The sequence below is a fragment of the Crocodylus porosus genome, unplaced genomic scaffold (assembly GCF_001723895.1).
Source record: "Crocodylus porosus isolate Cpor-Errol unplaced genomic scaffold, CroPor_comp1, whole genome shotgun sequence".
In the NCBI taxonomy this organism is placed as follows: Eukaryota; Metazoa; Chordata; order Crocodylia; family Crocodylidae; genus Crocodylus; species Crocodylus porosus.
Window position 1 is genome coordinate 140,613 of NW_017728942.1, and position 20,610 is coordinate 161,222.

Consider the following 20,610-nt stretch of genomic DNA (forward strand, 5'->3'; position numbering starts at 1 on the left):
GACTGTAGTTACACCTCTGCACTTGGAGGTTTAGCCTATTTGATAGAGAAGAGCTGGAGCTTTTCTTCCAAACCACTTCAAAACAGAATGAGCTGCATTTACTGATTTAGGGGGGGTGTTGTTTATTTGTTTGTTTGTTTTTAATAAATGTTATGCTTTAAAGATGTAGCAAATGGCAGCATATAGAACAAATAAGTCGTAAATCAAATTGTCCTCTAAAACATTTTGGGTGCCTGTACACAAGCGGGGAGGCTGCTCTGATGTGCTATAATTACAGTGTGTCGGAACAGACTCAGTTAATCAAGTCTGCTGGAGCGTGGTAATTACCATGCTTCAGCTAGCCTCCGCGTCCCATGTATCAGCATTCTGATGCTTCAAAATGGCGGCAGAGGGTGCTTTAATTAAAGCTTGTTCAACAAGCTATAAAGTACCTCCGCCACCATTTTTAACTGTGGGAATGCTGATGCTTGATATACTCTGTGTACTTTAATTAAAGTGACTCTTGGAGCTGCTCTAATTAAAGCACCCCTCCATCATCCCCCAGAGCACATGTAAAAATGCCCTTCCATTCTGCACCACAAACCTCGTGGGAATCTGTTGGAAATGTTCTACTAGTAAATGCTATGGGACCAAGTGGTGATTATAGAAGCAGTACTTTCCACCCCATGTGCTGGAAGCGTGGCATAAGCTGCCTTTTTAGGATCAGAGACAATGTAGCTGTGCAGAGGGGTGTCTCTAGTCTCTGATCCTCCATAAAGTTTCTTTTCTCTGCCTTCTGCTTAAGTGCTGAGCTTTCCCTATGGAGGGGGAGAATACTTGCAGCAGTGACTCCTTGTGGTGAGTCCCACAATGGCAGGAAGATTTTGCCCACTGCAGGTTTATATGCATTTAGAAAGCATGTAGCTCATGGTTCAGGTATCCAGGCTGTAGCTGTATTGGTCTACAGGCAAAAGGAATCAGAATTTGTGACAGAGATGATATCTTTTATTATATCACATAGATATTTGCAAAAACATTTCTTTATTTGCAAGCTTTCAGGCACACTCACCCTTTCTCAGGCATAGAAAAATACAAAGATTGTTTCTCCTAAGTAGAAGTGAAAATTCATATTTCACAGGAGAGCTGAAGGTGTTGTAAGATCTCCTGGTTAGAATATTTCATTTTATGTATTCATAGTATACAGATCCTATGGAATAGGAATAGCAGTTGCAGATCAGATGGTGCTGCTTAGGAGATCTACTTCTTCAACTGCCTATACCTAGCAATTTCTATTTTTTGCATATTGACTTTGCTCCCTGTGTTATGGAAACAGTATGGTCATATATCCCTGTCCTAAGATATCTATCATCTAAATTTCTTGCTGATAAGCTTTAAGAAGACATCAGTGAACTTTCCTGTGCTTCCTGGTAGGTAAAATGGCTGGCAATCACAGTGATAAAAAAAAGTCATGTGCCTGACTTCTGCTTAAATGTACAGTGGATTCTTTCATATTGTATCCACTTTATTCCCTCCTCCTACACGTCACTTTTAGCTAAATGAAAAAACACATTCAGTAAAGCAGGTTTTATGCCACTAATGTTCAGTTTGAATCAGTGTAAAATGGGTGTTGTTACTGAATTGTACGTAAAGAAGATATCACAAAAGATATTGCTGTTACATGTATTTCAACATAGGAGATGAGTTCCATTTACTGATAAGTCTGCACTATCCTGTATGGCCAGAAGATATGTTCATAACAAGTGCTGATGTGAATGCAGTTTTGCATAGATAGATGTTTCTATTTTGCAGAATGAGACTTCAAACAAAGTTCAGGCCATGGACGCTGTATACATTGGAATCTTGGGATTTAGTGCAGTTCAGCCTGTTTAAAGAGTCCTTATTGGTGTCTATAAAGACTATAGGCTTTTGGCAGTCAGAGCTTCGGGAATCTTGTAGGAGCCATTGGTGTTCAGAGAAACACATTGGGCCACAGATTGTGCATCAGTGACTTGGCTTCCCTGCTTAGACTGCCAGCAAAAAAATGGTGCCAATTACTGGTGGTGTGTGTTTTTGCAAGCCACTGTTATCCAAGTGATTAAAGGAAAAGACATGGAGTCGGGAGACCTAAAAGCCTAGTTCTGATATACATTATTGTTCATTTGCATCATTCTGACCTCATAAAACAAGTTTAATGTAGAACTGAATATAATTTGCAAATGAGAATGAAGCCTGTGAAACTGGCATGCCTATTCCAAAGCCTATTAAAGTCACCAGGAGTTTATTTACTGATTTCAGTGAACTTTGGATCAACGTTTTTGACCTTAAACTCTATCTGTAAATGAGATAATAAATTTTCTCCTTGCCCCCTGTTATAAAGCCTTTTCAAATCTTCAGGTGAAAAGCATTTTATTTAAATGCATACCTGACAGTGAGCATTCACTATCAACTATGCTTGGGACTATGATCTGATATTACATGGTCCACTGATCAGCTGTCTAATGGAACCAGTATTTGGCAACTATTAACCTTGATTAAATTCAGGTCAGTGACTAAAAGGTGAAAGGTGTAGCCTGTAACCATTCACCATCCAATTGCCTTTCAGGTTTTGAAAGCCTACAATAAAAATAGTAATGCTTTCTCTAATAATATAGAAACCTCTTTCTTTGTGGAAAATGGTCTGTTTTCCATGCAGCGTGTTTAGGAGCAGTTATTCATGGTAAATAACACTTTGTTCTCTATCATCAAGTAAAAGTAATTTGAAAGATAATCTTAAAGTAGTTAACTATCCCTACAATCTCATTTTGTGGGTGGAAATGAAGCAGACTAATATAGTGTTTATTTCTAAGCAGTTTTACTTCTTAAAAATCATTCCACTTAAAAGTGACTATATTTGCTTTCTCATGTCTATTATTTCAACTATTGTGTGGCCCTTGAACTCTTTCTTCACTTTTTATTTTGCAGGAAGAAGAAATGTTTCGTCCAAATATGTTTTTTCTTCTTTTGCTTCCACCTATTATATTTGAATCGGGATATTCATTGCACAAGGTGAGACCTTGTACAACTTTTATTTACACTCTGAAGTTTTATCTGGAACAGACTTTCTGAGCTACACTTATGCAAATCTGGAATATTTTCACTTAATTACAGCATATTTGTGCTTCTGTAATTAAGAGTAAAATATAGCGTCTTTGACCCAGAAAGCAGGGAATGTAGATTCTAATATTATTTAACTGAGCATTAGTTGCTAAATACTGTAGAAACATAAGAAGTCATGTTCCATGCTCCAAGAAGTTTATAATCTGGTGCAGACAAGGCAAGGAAGAAAGGTCTGAACAGAAAACTAGAACAGCCCTTTCTTCTCTTCCACTTAAAGTTGACCACATCCCACTTCCATTTCAAACACTTCCTTTTGACCTGGCTTAATGCAAGAAAACCAAGATTTAGTTTGCTGACTATAAGTTACATTCTTTCCCTAAAGTGCACAATCAAAGATGTTGGCTCTAGTTAGGATATGGGCATTATATTAAAAAAATCCTTTTTGTGTTGTGAAAAAACAGATGGATTTTATGATTGCAGCATGATGAGAAGGAGAAGTATGTTTAACTGATCTGCTCTGTTGTTGTATCTTAAATTTTAGTGAAGTTTTAATTCCAAAATTAATGGCAGCTAGGACTTCTAGTATCCTTGTGGAGAGAATTGTAATAATCACACTGAGCTAAATGAGAATTTGATCCTACATAACAGACCAGGAAAGAGATTAGTTTAATCTATTTTTAATTAATAACAGGAAAGTAAGATATTTGCAACGAAATGAAATCACAGGCTGAAATTCTTGGTTAGTACAAATATAAAACTTTGTTAATTTGAAAAGTACTGCTTAAAATTATTCTAGACTTATAATTCGAGACTATGTATTTAACCTAAGGGTGTAGAATAAAATAACTGAAGCGCAGAGTTTCTTGAGTTAAGGCTGAAGCTCTGTTCTTAGGGCTGGTGGATGAAAACCTAGGCTTGCCAGCTTTGCATGGTTTTAATGTTCATGCACTCTGTTAGTGCACAAAGAGCAAGTCATGAAATGTCTTCACTAATCTGTCTGAGTAAAGATACATTACTGTGGATCTATTGAACTCAAGCCAATCAAGTGTTAAGCACGGATAACCAAACAATTGAAGCTTGCTTTTACTCTTCTATTTCTGTTTTAGCTGTCTCACTGAAGGACCAAAGAGCCTCAGTTGTGGCCCAGAACGCTTGGTACTGTACAGACACAGAGCAAAAATACTATCCCTTTGCAATGCCTTTTCACTCATTTGTTTTATCTTGCTTTTGTGTTGTAGGGTAACTTCTTTCAGAATATTGGTTCCATCACCCTATTTTCCGTATTTGGCACAGCTATTTCAGCCTTCATTGTAGGAGGAGGAATTTACTTCCTGGGTCAGGTAAGAGAAACATCCTTGAAATTACTGCTTTTTTTTTTTTACAGGAAAGAATAGTAATGGTCACACAAATAGGAGCCTTTTTATGCCCCCACACAATAAGTTGCAAGGTATTTCTCTCCTAACTTACCTCACTTGTGAGTTAGCTCATGAAATGAGGCTTTTTGAAGGATGAAATAGATTCATAGCTGGTAGGATTGGAAGGGTCCTCAGCAGATCATTGAGTCCAGCCACTTGCCCTGGGCAGGAAAGAGTGGTGGGGTCAGATGACCCCAGGCAAATGCCTATCCAGCCTTCTCTTAAAGACCCCCAAGGTAGGGGAGAGCACCACCTCCCTTGGAAGCCCATTCCAAATTCTGGCCACCCTTACCATGAAGAAGTTTCTCCTGATATCTAGCCTAAATCTGCCCTCTGTCAGTCTGTGACCGTTGTTCCTTGTTACCCCAGGAGGCGCCCTGGTGAACAGAGCATCTCCGATCCCTTGCTGCATCCCCCAATGAATTTGTAGGTGGCCACAAGATCACCTCTCAGCCTTCTCTTGCAGAGGCTGAAGAGGCCCAGGTCCCTCAGTCTCTCCTCATAGGGCTTGTCATGTAAGCCCCTAACCATACAAGTGGCCCTCCTCTGGGCCCTCTCAAGTCTATCAAGGTCCTTCTTGAAGTACAGTGCCCAAAACTGGACACAGTACTCCAACTGCAGTCTGACCAATGCTGCATAGAGGGGAAGTATCACCTCCTTGAATCTATTTGTCATGCATCTGCTGATGCATGATAAAGCGCGGTTAGCTTTGCTGGTGATTTTGTTACACTGACGACTCATATTCATCTTGGAGTCCACTATGACTCCAAGATCCCTTTCCACTTCTGTGCTGCTGAGATAGATGGATCCAGGTGGAAGAACTTATTACACGAAGGGATTACAGTTAATTGCTGGTACATAAATGCAACAGGAGCTAAAGTAAAGAACTGAGCAAAGGAATGGCAGCCTGAGACCTCTTTAATTTCTAGTTTTAGGATTGGTGATGACTCAGTGCATAGCTTGGATAAATTCATTTAATCTTTTATTTCTCTCTCAGTTCCTTATTTATATATCTGGGCTATCAATATTTCTCTGTCTCACAGCCACTTTATAAACTCTCCCTAGAATTCACAGAAATTTTGATTCTAAAGTATGTAAATATTTTATTAAGATTTTCATCATAATTTTAGTTTATTCAAATGGATTAAAATGCAGTTTGAAACCATCTGATGTTTGAATACTACATAAATGTATGCTTAGTGAAAAATAATGGAAACGTGGCTGATTTTTTTTTTCTTTTAGGCAGAAGTAATTTATAAACTCAACATGACAGACAGGTAAGTTCTTGGTAAAATTGCCTAGTACATCATACAAGGCATTCTTCAAAGTAAATACAGCTTGTATAGTAATTCATTGTGATTAACTTTTTAATCTTTCTGATGCCTTTTCCCAAGTGAAGTATGTAAAGGCTCCCTAGCTCAAAACATTCATCATCAAAGGGGCTATTAAGACAAGGGAAACACAACAATGAACAGTGTGTGCAAAAATGTTTTCACAGTCTTTTCCCAAATTCCTCCCCCCACAACTTAGATGCATAAATCCTCTACATGATGGTGTGCATTTGGTTAACTGACATAATTAAAATATCAGTAGCGTAATGGGAGAGGGGGGGGCCCCGCAAATGTGTCAGCAGCTCTGAGCACTCACTTAAGGGGAGAGGAGGACTGCAGAAGTAACAGCTGCCACTGCCCAGAGCATAGAGCTGCCTCAGTACACCTCTGAAATACAATATGAAAAGGTGGTTTTCTCATCCAGCCCTTTTCCTTAAAGAAGGAATGAATTTATAAGGATTGGTATCCCCAAATTTTTCAAGTATTTGGCAAAGGTTTGATGTTTTTTTAGAAATCTACCCACTTACACCAGAAATCAGATGCTGCTCTTGTTTACATTGGTGTAAGTACAGATGGAGCGGAATATTTGGCTTTAATATTTTTGTGTGCTTTTTTAATTTACTGAAGTCCACAAATAATTTGACTAGTTGAAACCAGGAAATGTGACAAGAAAAAACATTCATAAATTACAGAAGTCTTCCATACCTGACTCTAGCATCTGGCTGTACACAGCTAAATGCACTCATTACTTTGAGGGGGCTCGTTCTCTTGTCTTAGGATCTAATGAAGTATTATCATCTCTCATGAAATTAGGCTGTTTTGTCCTCCCTGATGGGGAACACTGTAAGTAAAGCAGATAGCAAGGTGAAACCAACATCATGAAACAACAACACAGTCTTTTATTTTAGTCATGCAGTCTCTGAATAAATATTTAGCAGAAAATTCCTATGTCAGGGTTTGTTATACGTTCTGTCAAAATGATGAATTCCCCAATGCTTGTCTACAACTAAAACCCAGTATACTGGCATGAGGAGACCTACAGTAAAAATGAAAGTGTGACAGTTCTGCTTTATACATGACATCTGAAATGTTGAATATTATAACAGTGAAAGCAAACTGGGTATCACCCCAGATGATAAAGCCTCTTTCAGTTTCAGCAACTTTAATAGCATGACAGTGGATTTGAGCTGTGCCAAAGTTAATTTATCAAGTAACTGCATAGGACAGGGTTTGCATTGTTAATAAGATTTTCTGCGGTTTGTTCGTTCTGTATTGCTGCACAGCTCTGATTTGGACTGACGCATATCAAAGAACTGTTTCTGTTGCATATTGAAGAACTGTTATGCAGTGTTCTTCCTTTTTGTTTTTGTGGGACGTCTTTATTCCGTATGAGAGCTTGGGGCGAGGTATATTGTTCCTACCACTTCGTAATTCGGTCAGTAGTGTAAAAATGTCTCTTAATTTATGTTTTTCTGTCACATTCATTACAAAGTTATCCTTACAGCCTTTAAACCATTCATAGCATTTAGCACAAGTTATTAGGGCTAATGGAAAACTCAGAGTATGAAGGATCCCTATTTCATGAAGCTCTGTTAACAGATCTTCTGTATTTAACAGTTGATCCTTTCTCCCAGGAAGCAAACAACACTTTTCTGATTTATGCATTGTTGATCAGCTGTTTGTTAATGGATTCTGCAAAATAATCTGTAGTAATCCAAAGGTATGTGCAATGTTTCATAGGGCTGTGCAAGGCTTCGGACGATACTTTGGATCCGGAGAAGCTTCAGACGCTTCAGCGTCCAAAGCAGCATGTCCAGATCGAAGCGCTGTCTTCATTAGGCTTTCTGAAGCGGTTTGGAGCTTCTGAAGTGCTTTGGAAAAGCTTCGGAGATCCAGCCATAGGGTATAATGGGGAATCAATGAAATATCTATAACTTTGTTTTTTGTCTGATTTGGATTAAAATTGCTGAGAGCATGAAGCCTGCCACATTTCAAGAAGATTGGTGCAGAGGTTCGGGGGTGAAAACTGCAGGGATAGTAGCCCCTGGTGAGGCCACAGAGCCTGCCAACTTTCAAGAAGATCGGTGCAGGGGTTTGGAGGGAACTGTGCCTCAAGCAGCTGACAGGCAAAACTTGTATCATGGGTGCCTATGCAACTGTGGCTGTCTTGGGGAGGGGAACACTACTGCAGACCTGGCTGCTAAGCTGCTGTGTAATCAGTTACCAATCAATCATGATTCATTCAGGGACCAGCTCAGTACACAGTTGATAGCTAATGTAACCAGTTAATTAGCATCAATTAACACCTACAAAACCAGAGACTAAAGAGAGGAAATAATCAATACAGACAATCAACTGCCCCAAGACAGAGACAGACACAGTTGCATAAGCACCCATGTCACGAGTTTTGCCTGTCAGCAGCTAGGGGTGCAGGGCACCAAAACCCCCCTGCACTGGTGTCTTCGACAGCTGGCAGGCTTTGTGGCCTCAGCAGGGGCCACCATCCCTGCAGCTGTCACCCTGCTGCACCTTAACACACATAGTGTCACCCATGTCACGAATTTTGCTTGTCTGCAGCTTGAGGTACAGTTCCCCCCCAGGGGTTTGCAGTTCCCTCCTGCACTTACCTCCTTGAAACTTGGCAGGCTTTATGGTCTGAGCAAGGGCCAGCACTCCTGCAGTTTTCAGCCCGCTGTGCCTTGACACACAGGGGGTCATCTGTGTCACAAGTTTTGCCTGTCAGCAGCTTGAGGTGCAGTTCCCCCCAAACCCTTGCACCTTTCAGCTTGAAACCTGGCAGGCTTTGTGGCCTCACCAGGGGCTACCACCCCTGCAGTTTTCACCTCACTGTGGTGTAACACATACATATGACATGAGTTTTGCTTTCAAGAATGTGGGGTGCACTTCCCCCTGAACCCCCGCACCGATCTTCTTGAAATGTGGCAGGCTTCGTGCTCTCAGCAGAGGCTACCACCCCTGCAAGTTTCATCCAAATCAGACAAAAAACAAAGTTATAGAGATTTCGTTGATTCCCCATTATACCCTATGGCCAGATCTCTGAGGCGGCTCCAAAGCTGTGGAGCCACTGCGGCCGGATCAAAGCAGAAACCTGGTCCAGAGCACCAGATCGGATCGCTGCCATCCGAAGCAGCCGGATCTGAAGCCAGACCGAATAGCTACCTATTAGCACAGGACTAGTGTTTTGCTATTGCTTATTATTGTCTAATATGTTATACATTTACACTAGCTTATTTTATTCTTTTCGTTTTCTTTTCTTTTTGTTTTCACAGTTTTGCATTTGGGTCCTTAATATCTGCAGTTGACCCAGTGGCTACTATTGCCATCTTCAATGCTCTTAATGTAGATCCTGTGCTTAACATGTTGGTGTTTGGAGAAAGTATTCTCAATGATGCAGTCTCTATTGTCCTGACAAAGTAAGTACAGTCAAACTATGTGTTTGTGAAGCAAAGGAAACAGCAGTTATATAGTAATTATTAATAGTCATTGAATTTGAATGTGGATGTAGGGCGCCCTCTTAGTTTACCATAAAGATGCATTCTTTTACCTTGTAGCTCTAATGGATTTTGTTACTGACTTCTTTATAAAGTGCAACCCCTTTGATTTTTTTCATAAAAACTATGTAGATAGAAGATAAAAACTACATAATGATTTTGATTTAATATTGTGGAGTTGCTTGTGTGTATGGCCAGCAGTTATAATCAGGTGACTAATCAGTCTCATCTCCTATTCAAAGTGCCTAGTCCAATGGTTCTCAGCTTTTTTTGGAATCAAGGCATCCCTCATTGAGCTTGAGGCACCCCTCCATAACTTGTCCTTATCTGCTCAGTTTTTTCTGCTTGTCTCCTAATATCATACGTTTCCTCAGACCTCATGGTACCCTTCAAAAGATTTAATGGCACACCCAGAACCATAGCCAAGATCAGGGGCCTAGCCGCTCAACACATTTATGCTAGTTAATTTACAGCAGTTTTATATACCAGTGTAAACAACAGTATCCAGAAGGGAGAGATGAGCAGCTATTCTGGAGTAGATGCATGCTGTAGTCTATGTGGCAGGGGAGCAGGTAACAGACTATTTGCCTTGAACAAACATTACCTTGAAATAAGCTGTAGATATAACACTTGAACTGGTATAGTCTTATTCCCAATAGTTCTGCACTTGATTCAGATAAGTCACAGCAATGTAGGGCTGTATGTTGTGTCCATTTGTTATTTTACATGTGTGTAAAAGCTGAATATACTGAGATGAACTTATTCTATATCCAAGTCATTATTATTATTGTGATCACATTTAGCCTAAGAGTATCTCATCCATAAAGTGCAGATCTACTATGAAAATTACCTTAAAATGTGTTTGTGGGATTCCATCTGTGTTGTATCTCATTGACCCAAGATTTGATTCATTCAGTTTACAAGTTTAAATGTGTCAGTTTTTTCTCCTACTTGTGCTGGGTGTTCTTTATTGCTCCTGTAGATTTTTGTTACCAGACACTGCTTTCATCTCTCCCTTTTTGACTTTCTGGTCATTAGCTTATGCCACCAGCCATACATGCAAGCCATTGGGGTTGCACTGATGATGAGCCTGTAGTTACTATTTAGGAAAGAATACTGTTGATGCTATCTGCCAAGACAAGAGTCTTATTACTTTCTCTTAGCTGTGTTGGTCATGCAGGATTAACAGGAATAAAACCAGTAGTGGTAAGTCAGTGAATGTAACTGAATAGAAGAAGTAGCTCTGTTGAGTAAGAAAGAAGTATATTTTCATACTACTTTTCAGGGACCAGCTGCACTCTTAGTACCTACTATATGTCCTTTTCCCTAGGGCCATGCTTCTAAGAACAGCCATAAATAATATTCTACCAGAAATCTGAATGCCGTAGCATAGTTATATTCCCTGGGATTCCAAGAGATCTCTTCTTTCCTTGAAGTTCTCTTTTTGCCCTTTTCTAGAGACTCTCCAGTTTCTGTCATGTACATTTAAATATCTGAGGGGCGCTTTTCCTGCTTGTTTGTTTGGTTTGCTCTCCTGAATAGGGACCATGGGATCTGTCTCATTTTCTTTTCTTGACCTACGTTTTTAAAATAAAAAATGCATTATTTCTTCCCTCTTAGAAGTATGAGATGTTTTACTGCAGAAGGCATCATCATAATGGCCTATTTATGCCATTGAGGGATGCCTTACAAAAGCAATGCTAGATTTTAAGATCTTTTAGCAGAATTAGCTTTCCCTCTGGGGATTGCACCAACACTTGATTTAATGCCTTCTGACATTCCACTTGCTGTATATATCAGTGTAAATGCCTTTTAAGAGCAGTAGCAACAAAATGTAGGCTGGTTCATTGGGTTTGTTTGGTTTTTTTTCCTAAACACATTTGGCTTTTCCTGGTCCAGGCTTGGAATTGATAACTGTTTTCTTTCGAATTTTTAAAATTGTTCCCAGCACAGCAGAAGGTTTGACAAGAGACAATATGTCAGATGTTAGTGGATGGCAAACCTTTCTACAAGCACTGGGTTACTTTCTTAAGATGTTCTTTGGCTCTGCAGCCCTCGGCACCCTTACCGGGCTTATTTCAGCATTAATATCCTTTTTTTTTGGGTCATGTAATATAAACACAGAAATTGGTGAACACAAACATTGTAACACAAATATCCTCCCGTTGTTCTCTAATATATATGCATTTTTTTTTTAGAGGGGGCTGACTTGACTTAGGGAGATACTCTCTCACTATTTAATGTTAGTGTTCCTGGGCATATTTTAAAAATGTGCATAAAAGCTTTGTTGAATGTAATTAAGGGGTAAGTTACTTTAATAGCTTCTATTACATGAAATAGACTGTTATAAAATATGCTAATTGTTTTCTAAATTCATAATATATTAATTCAGTTTTCAGCACTGATCCATTTTCATCAGCATGTGTCCCAGTTTTCACATGTATAAAACATTCCGTTAATTAAAAAAAATAAGAAAAATGTAGTTCTCCCTTCAGGGACTTGAAAGTCAAACCAAATCATCCATCCCTATGCATTGTATTCAGTTAGTTGAATATAGTTACTGCACAGCTTGGGTTTGTATGTTGAATTTTATCTGTGGTTTTCCAGATCAGCTTGAATCAGTTGCTAAACAACCCAAGAGCTTTTCTACAAAGATAAGGAAGATTGTTTGTTTAAACCAGACACCTTTTTTGCTTTTGCAAGCTTGTTTTACTGTTTAAAATAGAAACCACTGTGGATCATTTTTTGTACTAATTTTATCCTACAGTTATTCACATAAACTGAGCCATGTTGTCAAACGCTTTGTTTTGTAAATGAGTGGAACTGAATGTTTCTTAAATGCAGGCACATTTGATCTCTTTAATCATTAGGATTACTCCATGAACTTTTAATTTATTCAACAACATCTCTGCAGAAGGTGTGGAAGACAGACCTTTATAAAAATGTTCTGTGTTGAATTCAGTAACCTCAAAATGAAATGAGACCAAACAGAAAAACAGTTGATTTTTTTCTGTTATATTGTTATTGCTTGAGCTTCAAAATATTAGTTTTATTGCTAGAATGAAATATTTCATTGAAGCAAAGGAAATCTATAATAGTTGCCGGCAGATAGATATGATTGAAAGTTGCTGGTTCATTACCCAGGAGGAATGTGAACTTCTGTGTCTCAGACATCTAATCTTCTGCATTTTAACAAAGATGGTATGTGGAATGTTTTAAGAATGAGACAAGGGCATGATTCTTCAAATGCATGAGCATGTTTGCTTGCTGTAGATGTTATCACTGATCAGTCTTTACCTATTTGAAACCAACTAGACATCTAGCAGAGTACACAGTGGATACTGTGGAGGGTGCACTTGCCATGCCAAACGCATAGGCCAAAATCTTGCTCCCCTCTTTGGCAGCCGTGGTGCAAATCAGCTGCATGAGATGGAGGACAGACTTGACACTGTACAAAGTCCCTGCTCATGAGAGCAGTGGAGGTCTGTTACAGGGGAATTACATAAGGAGATTACACTGCTTTACAGGAGTTTACACTGTTTGTAAAATGGTCTGTGCATTTGTTTCATGGTTTGTTCTAGCCTTTAAACTGCAAGAACAGCTATAGAATGAGTCTAGTTTTGCTTTATCACCCTGAAGAAATTAATACCCTTTTCTCCATATGACACTTCAACCCCCAGCATGGCCCCACAGCTGGAACATATGTAAAGGACCAGGGTTTGGTTCCAAATGAATTGAACTCTTGACACTGCCTCAGTAGACAGTCATTTTGGTTAAAACTTAATTTATTCCAGGACTCTTTCAGACTCCATCAGAGTCAATGGGTATTGTGCCATTGACTGAAATAGAGCCAAGATTTCACCTCTAGTAAAAGAAGGAACTACCTAGGGTATACATGTGCAGTGTAAGGTTAGCTCAAATTTTCCTAGACATCAAAATACATTTCAAAAAGGATTTTATCTCCTTAAGGGAATAAGAGGAAAAGAAATGAGACCGATTTCACTTCTGTGGAACAATTTGGCATCTACCCCGTTTTACAATTTGAAAGCTGTCTGTGGCTTTCCTATAATTTTCATGCTCTTTGTTCAGCTCCTGGTAAACAGAAATTCACATCACTGTTGGAGATGTCTGCAAGTCTAAGCAGAGATGTCAGGGATTGAAAATTCCTGAAGAGGTGACCCTTCCAGATGCTGGTTTAAGTATATTGACCTGCCGCTATCCAAATTACATACACTGGGTCCAGAAGCAGTGGCCAGCAGTGGCTGGAATTATCAGTCTCATAGGCTTTCACTGTGAACTTCACTTAAAAACAAAAACTCTTCTGCATAAGAAATTATTTCTATGCGCACTTTATCCATGAAACACTTTGAAGAATTAATATTTCCTGTTCGATAGACAAATATATGAAATGTGGTGATTTGTTTTGTAATGGTTTGTAAAGATGGGAATGTTGCTTTGCCCTGCTTTTCTTATTTTTTCCATAACAGTTTGATTATGTACGTGCTAAAACAGATTGATTTAAGGAAAACGCCCTCCTTGGAATTTGGGATGATGATTATTTTTGCTTATCTCCCATATGGATTGGCAGAAGGCATTTCGCTGTCAGGTATGGAGCAAAATGAATACATGCGACACTTTGTATTTGAATATAAGGGGTTACAGGAATTAGAATTTCTTGTGGTTTTTTCTTTTCCTGCAGCCTGGCAAGGTACATGAGGCACTTATAAGCACTAATGCTAATAATTATAAGCTTTTCCATCTACCACACTTTACAAAGTATTTATTCATTAAGTTTCCCACCCGTATGAACAGGATGATAATCTGATTTCAGATGTGGGAAACTGAGTCACAGTGATTCATCCAAGATCACAGAGCAAATCAGTAGCATAGTTGATTGTGAAAGGATGCAGGAGCAGTAGCCAATCTTTAGTAAGCAAGAAGGTAACTATAACTCCTTTCCCTTGTACAAGCAGTCTAAAAGGGGGCTAATAGAAAGCCTGATAAGAAGCCAGGGAGAGGATGTCTCAGAAATGACACCTGTGAGTGTAGAGATACCCAATCTAGTTTTATACAAGCTAGTTCGGGTATTGATAGTAATTTAGCCAGATGGAGCTCAGTATGATCTAATTTACTCTGCTGAGAAGGATGTAATCAGCATGTGGAAATAAATTGGACCACGCTGATCTCCATGCTGCCACAGCTGGATTGCTACTGCTAACAACACTATCTAGGTTAAAGCTAATTAGGGTACCTATGCTACACTGTAACTGTTTCTGTAACTGCAGTGTAAACATATCCAGAGTGAGATGAGAGTATCTGTGAGGGTGAAAAAATAAGCATGGTTTTGCAGTTGTTTGAATAGAGCTGCAGCAGTATTGTGGCTTGGCATAAATATTCAGTGTTATAATCAGTTTGGATAAGAGGCTTTTATGGTAACCAAATGTTGAACATCTGTGCAATTGCCCCTTGCCCTGTCTTTCTCAGACTAGCTCTGAATCTGCCTTCTAGCTCAAGGATTGGCAACTTACGGCCCATGGCCTGCAGAGCCAGTTTAGTTGGCCCTTAAAACTGGGGGGAAGGAGGGGGCTTAGGGAATTTTGGCAGCAGGGGATTTTTCCCAGACAGTGGGGAGAAGCAGTGGCAGTTGTGGCTGTGGCTCCAGTTGCAGCAGAAGTGGTCTGTTCTTGGAAATAAGCTTGGTTAAAGTCCCCCTCTTCCCTCCGCCTTCCCCTGCCACACACACACATACACTGCAGTATGTTGCCAGCCCCTGGCTTGTCAAGGATGTGCACCCAAGTGTACCTCTCTGCCAGTGCACATCTCAGCACTTTAATAAAGTTCCCATTTTCTTTCTTCAGCACTGTGATAGGCACCTTGATAAACTTGTCAGATTTGCATTCAGGGAGGTTTACCACAAAGCCAGGTGCAGTTTTTTTGGTAACAAGCTCCTGTTCAATAAAAACAGCACCACTGTCTGTCTGTACTTGCAAATTAGGTGGCTATTAAAGGTCTTTTCTCCAGAAATAATGATTAAGATAATGAAAGTCTCACAGCAATGGATTTAACTCATTGAAATATGGGGAGATAGAGTACTGTTCACAAATAGGGTTATGGGTCATATTCAGTGCAAGGCACTATATTAATTAGTAATAGTTATATTGGATAAACAGGGAATACTACATATTAGAACATTTAAAAATAATTGCAATAGATTATAGCAACAATGAGATTTACTGAATCATTGTCCTTCAGGATGGTTACTTACATTTTTCTGATCATACAGGTGTGTGATCTGTCTGCATAATTTTTTCTTCAAACGTTCATGAACTGTTAGTAAAGCCTGTAATGCCTTCTATTAACTTACTGATATCATAGGAGTTACACATTCTTATAATACATTTAATATCCGTTACATGCCTGGTGTTTTAAGGGCATTAAAGGCCCCTTCTTCCAGAGAACATATGGTTAAATAGTTCAACGTGAATGTGGGTTATTCAGTAGGGATGCAGTGCCATTCATAGAGATCATATTGTGCTACTCGTGATACACGAAGCGAGATGAAAGGAACAGGTGCTGCTGGCTGATAGGCAGCAAGAACATTTCATCTAGCATACGTCTTGGGGCAGCGAGCAGGTGGCTGGGGAGGAAACTGTTTCTGTTTTCTTAGAAGACCTCTCAAATGTGTTTTCATACAGGTGTCCCCTGTGATTACTTCCTCCTCTCAGTTTCCTCTGGCCTTGTCATCACCAGGAAAGGTTTTCTGCCATGTGTTGTTTAACATATGGTAACTAACATGGGGCAAATTCATTCAGGGGAAAATTTTCACAAGCACTTAGAAAGTGGAGTTAAATATGATGGCTCCCCAGCACATGTGATGATTACAACCACCTTCTCCACTCCTGGATTTTACCACGTTACTTACTTGATAGCTAACATAGGGGTAAACGATGTCTTTTATCTTACTGTGGACAAACTTTTTTGGTGCATAGTCTAATGAGTGAATAAACATTGCTCCTTCTTGGTACTGAGTTAAAATGTGCATTTAACTTGGATAGGTCACGACATAGCCTTAGCTGTGTACGTATGCATAACTCTACCAATGTCAATGGAGTTCCACTGATTTATATCAAGTAATGGTGTGGCCTTCCTGGCCTATAATTGCTATAATTCTGCAGGGAAAATGTGTAGTGCTAATGCAGATGCCCTAGTTTCTCTATCTGCATGCACAACTACTCTATTTGGACACGCTTTCATGTCATAAGCATGCAAATGGAAACATGAACTGTTTGAACCCAACAAAGTGTTTGATGTTATTTAATGCTGTCAGTAGGTTTTTGCCATGCATCTGGACTATGCTTATATACTTGACTTGTTAGCTAAACATTTTAAAACAGAACTGTTTTTATTTCTCGTTCATTTTGGCCATTAATATAAAAAACATAGTGAAATATCATAAAACTAGAGTTGCATTAGTACAAATATATGAAAAATGAGGGTTAAAACATTTATTTCTTATTAGTTGTTAATAATAAAGACTGTTTTTAGCACAAATGTAATAATAATGGTATACTAATAAAGCCTATAATTTGCTTGAACTTCAAAAAGTGAGTCATCAAGAGAATAAAAACTTTAAATAACCTTAGTCAGGTCATACCTTTGTACCAAACAAAGGGTTCTTTTGATTAAACCTGGGATATTTGTTCTTGTCTCTGCCTTCTAGTTCATCTGGGCCACTCCTGTTTGCCCATGGAGCACCAGCCAGATATTGTTGGTCTTTCAAACTTCCTTTGTTTTTGGCTAAATAGGGCTCTACTCCCAAATGTCATCTTGTCCTTTTTACGATCTGCATTCCAGTTAATTTCCTCCAAGAACTGTTTATAAACTGGGTGAGAGAAATCGATCCCAACCTTGAGGCAATACTGTGAGCTACCTTGTTCTTTCAAGCACATGCTGCAGCCCACAGGTTGGAATGGTAGCTGCACAGGTGTTAGGGCAGCTGGATCTTCATAGCCTCAGTGGCTCCCACAGTTATTTGCTAATGCTAGTCCATCTGCTTGCCTAGTGTGGCCAACTTGGGGACCTCTGCAGTGTACAGGGAGTACAGAGGTCACTTTGCACAGCAGCTTTATCCTCCTGTCATTATAGGCCCTGTGTATTGACTGTTTGTCCACAGCTAGGGTAAATGTTGCCCTGGGTCCAAAGAGCCAGGAGAAGTTTTTGAACGCTCAGATGGATAGTAAATTGCAGGATGTGCTTGCTTTTGCTGTCATCTTACCTCTGTGTTTGTAACTGTATTGAGCTTAATACATATGGCAGTGTGAATGCTAAACTCTGACCTCCATATCCCATTCCTGTCTCTTCTACAAATATTGCCTAGCAGAGCAGTATATAGTGCATGGTGGCACTGTGTTGGAATCGTGCAGTTTTACAGCCCTATTGTTTGTTTGCTTCCCATTTTGGTCTCTCCTATCTTTCCTGACTTAAATTTAACTTACAAGATGAACTGGAAAAAGTCCTTGGGTTCAACATATTGCACACTCCTCTGTCATCCTGTATAAGCAAACAAAGATGTGTTGTTTTTAAAGATATGTAGAAGGCCAGATTTTAGCCTTGAAAACCTCTGCATATGGATGTTAAAATGCTAGCAGAAACTTACAGCTGATTTATTCTAGAGCTTCCAGTGTTTCTGTAATGACTGGAAATGAACTGGTGCTAGCCACAATGCAAAAATTTTCCCTGGAGTAAATACCCCCTTCAGCTTTTGCTCCTTATTTCCAGCTGTGGAATGGAGCTAATCCTGCCTGATGGCATCGTGTGAGAAATAATTGAGCAGTGTTTGTTAAGTCACTATGGAAGTGCTAAAATACAGTTCTCCTGTTTGATTGTTGCTTTGCATCCGCAGGTATCATGGCAATCCTGTTCTCTGGTATTGTGATGTCTCACTACACACACCACAACCTTTCTCCAGTTACACAGATTCTAATGCAGCAGACACTGAGAACCGTTGCTTTTATGTGTGGTAGGTAATACTCATGAATTAAAATTCAATTGGTGTGAATTGGTATTTTTGGTGGGGTAGGAAAAGAAGTGCTTGGGCTTTTATAACCATTCGTGTGTCAGAGTTACTTGTCTCTACCAAAAGACTTACTAACATGGAGGCTGCAAGGCAGCCTAAAGTCACCTTTACTGACATATCAGATAAAATATGCAGTAAATCTTCTCCCTCCCCCATGCTCCAGGCTCCAGCTAAGACTTGCTACAAGATTGATAACTAAATAGATCTCCTTGACTTCTTCTCCCCCTCTCCTCCCTCCCCCCAGCCTATTTTTAGTTGCAGGAGACTGAATTATGTTAAAAAAAATGTTTTTAGATCTAAAGAAGCTTTTTGGAAAAAAAACTGTATTTTCTTGGAAACTGGCAAAAATATACAGGAACATCTACAGAAATAGCTCAGAACTGCACTGGCAGGCTGTAGCCTTCTTTTTTTCCTTTTATGGGCCAAAATTTTAGGAAATGGTGTGATTCTATACCACTAATATACCCTTATTTTTAGGGACGCCTGCATGATGATAATCCATACCTTATAGCAAAAATAGCATTTACTGTCTGTTTCTGCCCTTGAAACAAAGAGCCCACCTTGTTAGGATGAAAACAGCTGTAATCTTATGCAAGCAAAGTAAAGCTTTTTAAGCACACTGAATGCTCTTAATAGTAACTGGACCACGTGCTTCAAAAGTAAAATCTTGTTATGAGAATGCCTTAATAATTGTTAGGGGTGGCACTGTTACACACTTTAAAGCATAGTTTCCAGGTGTCAGAGCAGGAAAGATGCAGTAATTTTCGTGTGTGAGGTTATGAAGTGTTGTAATTCAGGAGAGATTAAAATATACAGTCATAGCACTTTGTAATAAATAATAACACGGTGTTGGAAAGTTTTAGATAGGATTTTTAATTTTTTACAGGGACTGAATCAGGGTTCATTGAAGTCAATGGGATTCATTTCATTAACTTCATTGTGCTTTGAATTAGGCCCATCTTCCCCAAGCAAGCTGTACCAGTGCAGATGTTTCTCTCAGTCATCTAAAACAGCGGTTCCCAATCTGTAGTACAGGTACCACCAGTGGTATGCAGACAACCTGTCAGTGGTACGCATTAACAGGTTTATTATAATTACTTTATATGACAACATTTGCTGGTGGTACTTAAGGCTATATCATTTTAAATTGGTGGTGTGCAATCTGTCAGAGTTTGGGAACTGCTGATCTGGAGTATGGTTCTGACAGCCTGACTCATGCTGCTTAGTTCACCATTGAAGTTGATCAAAATAGTCATGGAATAAGGCAGAAGAGGTCAACCTGTTGCATTTGTGCCACAAGTGGAGCAGGCAGTTTCTATCTATGGTGCACAGCAGACCAGGAAGAGGGCAGGCAGTATAGATTTCATAGACATTAGTACTGGAAGGGACCTCAGGGTATCACTGAGTCAAGCCCCCTGCCCCAGGGGCAGGAAATCAGCTAGGGTCAAAGGATCCCAGCAAGATAAGTGTCCAAACGTTTCTTAAAAGAGTCCGGAGAAGGTGCTTGGAGGAAGTCTATTCCAGGCCTTGGGGGCTCAGACAGTAAAGAAGTTTTTCCTTATGTCCAGCCTAAAACGGATTTGGAGGAGTCCATTGGACCTTGTCATCCCTTGGGATGCTCTGGTGGACAGGCGTTCCCCCAGATCCTGATGTACACCCCTTATATAGTAGCAGATACAGCAGGGAGCAGAAAGCAGAGCAGCAAATCAGGCAAAAAGCACACAGTAAAGAGCAGCAAACAGTGCAACAGATCAGACAGAGATCAGAATGGTGGATTGAGCAGAGGAAGGGGATTGGAGTGGCATGTGCGGGTTATAGGGCATGTTGTGGAATGCCTGCTAGAAAGAGTGGCCCTCACTGGAGTACAGTTATTCAGCAAAAACAAGGGTGGCAGAATCGGACCTCTTGGATCATGGTGCCTAGTAACTAGACTGAGTCAAAGAAGCAACAAATATATTTTTATCCCATGTATGCAACCACCTATTACAAAACTAGGATAAGACCCATGTAACAGATTGATTAAATCAGCAGTTTCGTTTGAATGATTTTTGATCTCTTTCTTTTTCAGAAACATGTGTTTTTGCATTCCTTGGTATGTCAATTTTTAGTTTTCCTCACAAATTTGAAATGTCCTTTGTCATCTGGTGCATAGTAGGTATTTATTTTCCTCTGAAAGTTTTCAAATATCTCTTATAGTATTT

General features: G+C 39.6%; 1 protein-coding gene across 1 annotated transcript in view; it reads left to right on the top strand.

Moving 5' to 3' along the window:
* The window catches only part of SLC9A8 (solute carrier family 9 member A8), a 59,439-nt gene that overhangs the window by 29,579 nt on the left and 9,250 nt on the right, over positions 1–20,610 (top strand). Inside the window, exons 5-12 of the mRNA XM_019548111.1 lie at positions 2,941–3,024; positions 4,314–4,415; positions 5,733–5,767; positions 9,112–9,255; positions 11,282–11,420; positions 13,834–13,939; positions 18,236–18,352; positions 20,478–20,560. Of these exons, the coding sequence (XP_019403656.1) occupies positions 2,941–3,024; positions 4,314–4,415; positions 5,733–5,767; positions 9,112–9,255; positions 11,282–11,420; positions 13,834–13,939; positions 18,236–18,352; positions 20,478–20,560 (810 nt within the window). The remainder of the gene's footprint in view (positions 1–2,940; positions 3,025–4,313; positions 4,416–5,732; positions 5,768–9,111; positions 9,256–11,281; positions 11,421–13,833; positions 13,940–18,235; positions 18,353–20,477; positions 20,561–20,610) is intronic.